The 6,000-nt window shown below is 47.3% G+C and overlaps 1 protein-coding gene across 1 annotated transcript in view; it reads right to left on the bottom strand.

The window, feature by feature from the left end:
- Positions 1 to 395: 395 nt before the first annotated feature.
- LOC127663490 (ectodysplasin-A-like) overlaps positions 396 to 6,000 on the bottom strand; it is a 44,586-nt gene continuing 38,981 nt past the window's right edge. Inside the window, exon 6 of the mRNA XM_052155088.1 lies at positions 396 to 641. Within this exon, the coding sequence (XP_052011048.1) occupies positions 396 to 641 (246 nt within the window). The remainder of the gene's footprint in view (positions 642 to 6,000) is intronic.

Here is a 6,000-nt window from a genome sequence, read left to right as displayed (position 1 = left end):
TCAGCTGTATAACGAAGGGAGATTTTAACCCAAAGGCTGAACTCTGTTCTCTGGACAAGGTTATTTTTCATCAGTGTCAGGTCGGGGCAAGTTGCCACACGTTTTAAATGTTATAAATGTGTAAAATTATTATTACTATATTTATTGGCCAACATATTGGACTGAAATTGTCATGACAACTTGCCCCGTTATCAGCATGCATTCACTGAACTGCATCTTTTTTCCTGGACAATAACAATGAATGCATTCAATGGCTTTTTGTAATGAAGACTTCCTGGTATGTACTTATTCATAAACTGCCTTTCAAAAGCAAGCCCTTAGAAATATTTACTTAAGTACAAATTGTGACAACCAGCCCCTGGTCTCCCCTGTAACATGTGGTATTGAAATGGTGTTCAGGATGCGTCTCCTAACCGCACACTGCCCAGAAATGTGGTGTGATTGCTCATGCTTATCAGCGTGTCTTGGTAAACCATGCGAACAGAGATGCGCTGATGCGCACGCAGTTTCATCACTCCAGCCGTATAGCATGTGTTGAATTTGCGCTGACCTGTCTCAATACTACACGTGCAGCGCAAGAACACTGATCCATCCACCAGAACCTCGTAGCTGGCGATATCCGTAAAGTTCAGGTAGTATATCTGATCGACAGAGCAGAACACAACAAATCACATTCAATATTTTTTATTTATATGTCCTGTGGAGATACTAGGGCTGTCAATTTAACATGTTAATTATATTTAAAATATATGTATATATACAGTTTATAATTTACACATCAGCGATGTGAGATGAAAGGTCTGTCATCTTTAACGCCGGAGTCCGAGTTGAGTCTCAAGTAATTTTTTTCTGCCTTTAAAAAATACAGATTTACAAAATTCTGTATTTTGTATTGTATTGAGCCAATCAATACAATACAAAAAGACATATTCAATTATTAATTTCAGGAGGCCTTTTCATTTCACACTAGTGAAAAATGTTGCATAGTGAGGATATTTTCAAAAATACTGAAATCGTCTAGGTTACGTATGTAACCTCCGTTCCCTGATGGAGGGAAAGAGACGTTGTGTTGAAGAAGCAACACTAGGAGTCTCTCTTGAGCGCCGAATATGCCTCTGATCTATGAAAAAAGGCCAATGAGAATTAGGCAGACAGTATTTGCATATCCCGCCCTGCGTTCATTCAGGATTTTTCTGAGGAGCCGGAAATGGTCCGGCCACCACAGTGGCTCGGCTCAGCAATGTGGCCGAGAGGACACAACGTCTCGTTCCCTCAATCAGGAAACAGAGGTTACATACGTAACCTAGATGTTCCCTGTCTGTCGCTCACTTTGACGTTGTGTCGAAGAAGCGACACTAGGGGTCCAATTTAAATCACTACATGCGCTGAGCCATGTACGTGTACTGCTGATAAAAGAACAGGCAAGTATTTCACGTGCAAAGGCGACCAGTTGTGTCAGGCTGCATGTACCCGCCCCATAAAAGTCATCTTTTACCTAAACAGGGGAACACTTGCCAACCTTGGAATGGGCCAAGCCTAGCCGGGCCTCTTTTCTCTCTGTTTCTCGCATATGGTGCGAGAAACGGCTGGGGCCCTTAAACACATCGTGGGAAGGGGGTCTTACCCAGTTTCCTATTCTTTCAGGGGGAAAAAAACCCTGCGGAGACCACACCTGCCCAGGGACAGGGAGCTAAAAGTGGTGAAATACATCACATGGGCCACTCAGGTCACATGTGGAAAAATGGCGCGGTGGTAGATCCAGCCTCAAGGAGGGGGGAGTTGCTATAATACGGCGACCGGAGAGCAGCTGGAACTGCCTAAGGGAGACACTCGTAAGGGGACCGTACCGCGGAAAATACACACAGGAGTCCCGACCAGAACAGGGTAGATTTGGGTATCCGCAGTGGATTGGGTCGGCGAATTCCTCCGCTGAATTGCGGACCCATAGGGCTAGGGAGGAGTCATCCAGGGATCCGAATGTACGGGATCTCCTGAGAGAAAGCGCACAGTTTTACCTTGGCCGAGGGAAAGGTCCGTCAGTGTGTTACCGAGTTCTAATGGCTCGGACCTGAGAAAACGCAGGACGATACTGACTCAACCCTGAGATTGCAAAATCTTGCAAAGGTATTAGGTGTTGCCCAACCCGCTGCTCTACATATGTCTGCCAGGTGTTGTGGTTTCTGCCCCATTTGTGCAAAATCACTCAAAGTCGTGAGTTTTTGATTTCAGAAAAATAGACTTTATTGTCAGGCCATAAAGCCGAGTTGCCTGCAGAACAACTGATGTGTCTTGAGTTTGCACCTGCTTACATAGGTCTCACAAGGCATGGCTAAAACCTTTTTGTTCTGTGTCTTCTGCCTGTAGTGTTTAGAGCAGAAAAACCTCTTTGGGGCCCCACCACCAAATCTTCTCTAGTGTCAAACCATGAGACTCAAGTTTACCATATATGAGTACCATATGTGGTCACGCATTGCATTCTGAGGGGCCTAATCTTCACAGGCCTCTATACTCACACCCACACACTCACAGTAAAATACATACTTGACCATCAGAAATAATTGTAGAATTAATTGGCAGTGATTATACTTGATTAATGTATACTTAACTTGATAAAAATACACCAAACAGGGAGGTGCCTCCGGCCAGTGCCCACGAGGATGCAACACTCCTTGGTGAGTGTGCTCGAACCCGCAAGGGGGGGCATGGCCTGGGTGTGATAGGCCAATGAAATGGTGTCCACCACCCAGTAGGAAAGCCTCTGTTTGGAGACAGCGTTCCCTTTCCGCTGTCCACCAAAGCAGACAAAGAGCTGCTCAGAACGTCTAAAGCTCTGCGTGTGGTCCAAGTAGGTCCGCAAAGCACGTACCGGACACAGCAACAAAGGGGCTGGGTCTGCCTCCTCCCGGGGCAGCGGTTGCAGGTTCACTACCTGGTCTCTGAAGGGCATGGTAGGAACCTTGGGCATGTAGCCCGGTAACTGTCTTAGGATCACATGTGTGTCTGCCGGACCGAACTCCAGGCAAGTGTCGCTGACAGAGAATGCTTGCAGGTCCCCGACCCTCTTGATGGAGGCGAGTGTGATCGGCAGGGCAGTCTTTAGAGAGAGGGCCCTGAGTCCAACTGATTCTAGTGGCTCGAAGGGGGGTCTCTGAAGGGAGATCCCAGGAGTGGAACAGGCTTGGCCGGGAAGGATTTAACCTCCAGGCGCCTCTTAGGAACCTGATGATTAAGTCGTGCTTGCCCAATTACTTGCCGTCTACTGCATCGTGGTGGGCCGCGATAGCAGCAACATATGCCTTCAAGGTGGAAGGGGACAGCCTCCCCCCAGCCTCTATTGCAGGAATAAGAGCACTGACCTAACTGCACACCTCTGTGGGTCTTCGGCCCACCAATTTGCGAACAAGTGCCACTTTAGGGGCGTAAAGTTGCCTGGTAGAAGGGGCTCTGGCTTGGCTGATTGTGTCTACGATGGCAGGTGGTATACCAGCTAGATCTTCCACGTCCCGTCCAGGGGCCAGATGTGGAGGTTCCAGAGGTCTGGGTGCGGATGCCAGAGCGTGCCCCCGTCCCTGAGAAAGAAGGTATTTCCTCAGGGGAATTCGCCAGGGAGGGCCTGTCGCGGGAGTACGAGGTCTGAGAACCAGGCCTGGGTGGGCCAGTAGGGAGCCACTAGGGTGACTTGTTCCTCATCCTCCCTGACCTTGCACAGCACCTGTTCAAGAAGGCTAACTGGGGGAAATCTGTACTTGCACAGCAGTTGTTTGGCCTGGCAAACTGAATTGCGTAAACGAGTCGAATGGTCCGGGCCAGCCAGTGTGACGGGTTGGGAAGTGAAAGCCACGCATACAAGCTCGGTGCTAGGGGCACCAAGGGGACGATTATTTTTGACATACACGGCGGGGCTTCGCAGCGGGGCGGAGCAGGTAGTATGGCGTCGGGAGGCGAGGACGCGTCCCGAGGCTCTGTTGCTGAGAAAAGACTTGAAGCACTTACCTTGCTCCACACACCCAGCAGGGGGCGGGTTAGTGACTGAGGAGGAGGTCCGGTAGAGGCGCAATTGATGATGTATAGGGTAAATACTGAATTTGGTTTTCCAATATCATTACTTGCATCATCTATTTAAATGTTCTTTATCTACTTAATAATGTTTACCGTTGTTTTACATTGAAAAACATGATTAAGTGGAGATGTGCTGTCAACTTTAGATTTGAAGCAAACGGTGAACTTTTCTTCCATCGAGCAAGTGATTGTGTGTAATATTAGCCGAAAGAGTTTTCACGGATCCACACTTTGAAAATCTACTGGAAACACCGTAATAGATCATCTGGGGAACTTTGGGAAACTAATTTCCACATACTATGATTTGGAACACCCTCATTCTAATCTGGGATACTGTTTAGGGCTATAAAGTGTTTTGTAAAGTGTTTTTATTATACACGTGAGGGTCACCACCTTCAATGTGTTTCATCGTGTTGAAATGACATGACCTGTGGCATTTTACTAAACATTGAAGACAATCCTTGCGCTAACTGACTGCCGCCTATGTAGATACACTGTTGTTTGGTGACGCGAAGAGCAAAAAGAACACAATGGAACATACAGTATCTCGCAAAAGTGAGTACACCCACACATTGTTGTAAATATTTGATTATATCTTTTCATGTGACAACACTGAAGAAATGACACTTTGCTACAATTTAAAGTAGTGAGTGTACAGCTTGTATAACATTGTAAATTTTCTGTCACCTCAAAATAACTCAACACACAGCCATTAATGTCTAAACCGCTGGCAACAAAAGTGAGTACACCCCTAACTGAAAATGTCCAAATTGGGCCACAATTAGCCATTTTCCCTCACCGGTGTCATGTGACTTGTTAGTGTTACAAGGTCTCAGGTGTGAATGGGGAGCAGGTGTGTTAAATTTGGTGTCATCACTCTCACACTCCCTCATACTGGTCACTGGAAGTTCAACATGGCACCTCATGGCAAAGAACTCTCTGAGGATCTGAAAAAAAGAATTGTTGCTCTACATAAAGATGGCCTAGGCTATAAGAAGATTGCCAACACCCTGACACTGAGCTGCAGCATGGTGGCCAAGGCCATACAGCGGTTTAACAGGACAGGTTCCACTCAGAACAGGCCTCGCTATGGTCGACCAAAGAAGTTGAGTGCATGTGCTCAGCGTCATATCCAGAGGTTGTCTTTGGGAAATAGACGTATGAGTGCTGCCAGCATTATTGCAGAGGTTGAAGGGGTGGGGAGTCAGCCTGTCAGACCATACGCCGCACACTGCATCAAATTGGTCTGCATGGCTGTCATCCTAGAAGGAAGCCTCTTCTAAAGATGATGCACAAGAAAGCCCGCAAACAGTTTGCTGAAGACAAGCAGACTAAGGACATGGATTACTGGAACCATGTCCAGTGGTCTGATGAGATTAAGATAAACTTATTTGGTTCAGATGGTGTCAAGCGTGTGTGGCGGCAACCAGGTGAGGAGTACAAAGACAAGTGTGTCTTGCCTACAGTCAAGCATGGTGGTGGGAGTGTCATGGTCTGGGTCTGCATGAGTGCTGCCAGCACATCCAACATGTACTGTGACATACTGAAGCAGAGCATGATCCCCTCCCTTTGGAGACTGGGCCGCAGGGCAGTATTTCAGCATTATAACGACCCCAAACACACCTCCAAGATGACCCCTGCCTTGCTAAAGAAGCTGAGGGTGAAGGTGATGGACTGGCCAAGCATGTCTCCAGACCTAAACCCTATTGAGCATCTGTGGGGCATCCTCAAATGGAAGGTGGAGGAGCACAAGGTCTCTAACATCTACCAGCTCCGTGATGTCATCATGGAGGAGTGGAAGAGGACTCCAGTGGAAACCTGTGATGCTCTGGTGAACTCCATGCCCTTGAGGGTTAAAGCAGTGCTGGAAAATAATGGTGGCCACACAAAATATTGACACTTTGGGCCCAATTTGGACATTTTCACTTAGAGATGTACTCA

This window comes from Xyrauchen texanus, chromosome 23, assembly GCF_025860055.1.
Source record: "Xyrauchen texanus isolate HMW12.3.18 chromosome 23, RBS_HiC_50CHRs, whole genome shotgun sequence".
In the NCBI taxonomy this organism is placed as follows: domain Eukaryota; kingdom Metazoa; phylum Chordata; class Actinopteri; order Cypriniformes; family Catostomidae; genus Xyrauchen; species Xyrauchen texanus.
The sequence above is the reverse complement of the archived record's forward strand: the minus strand, read 5'-3'. Positions and strand labels throughout refer to the sequence as shown.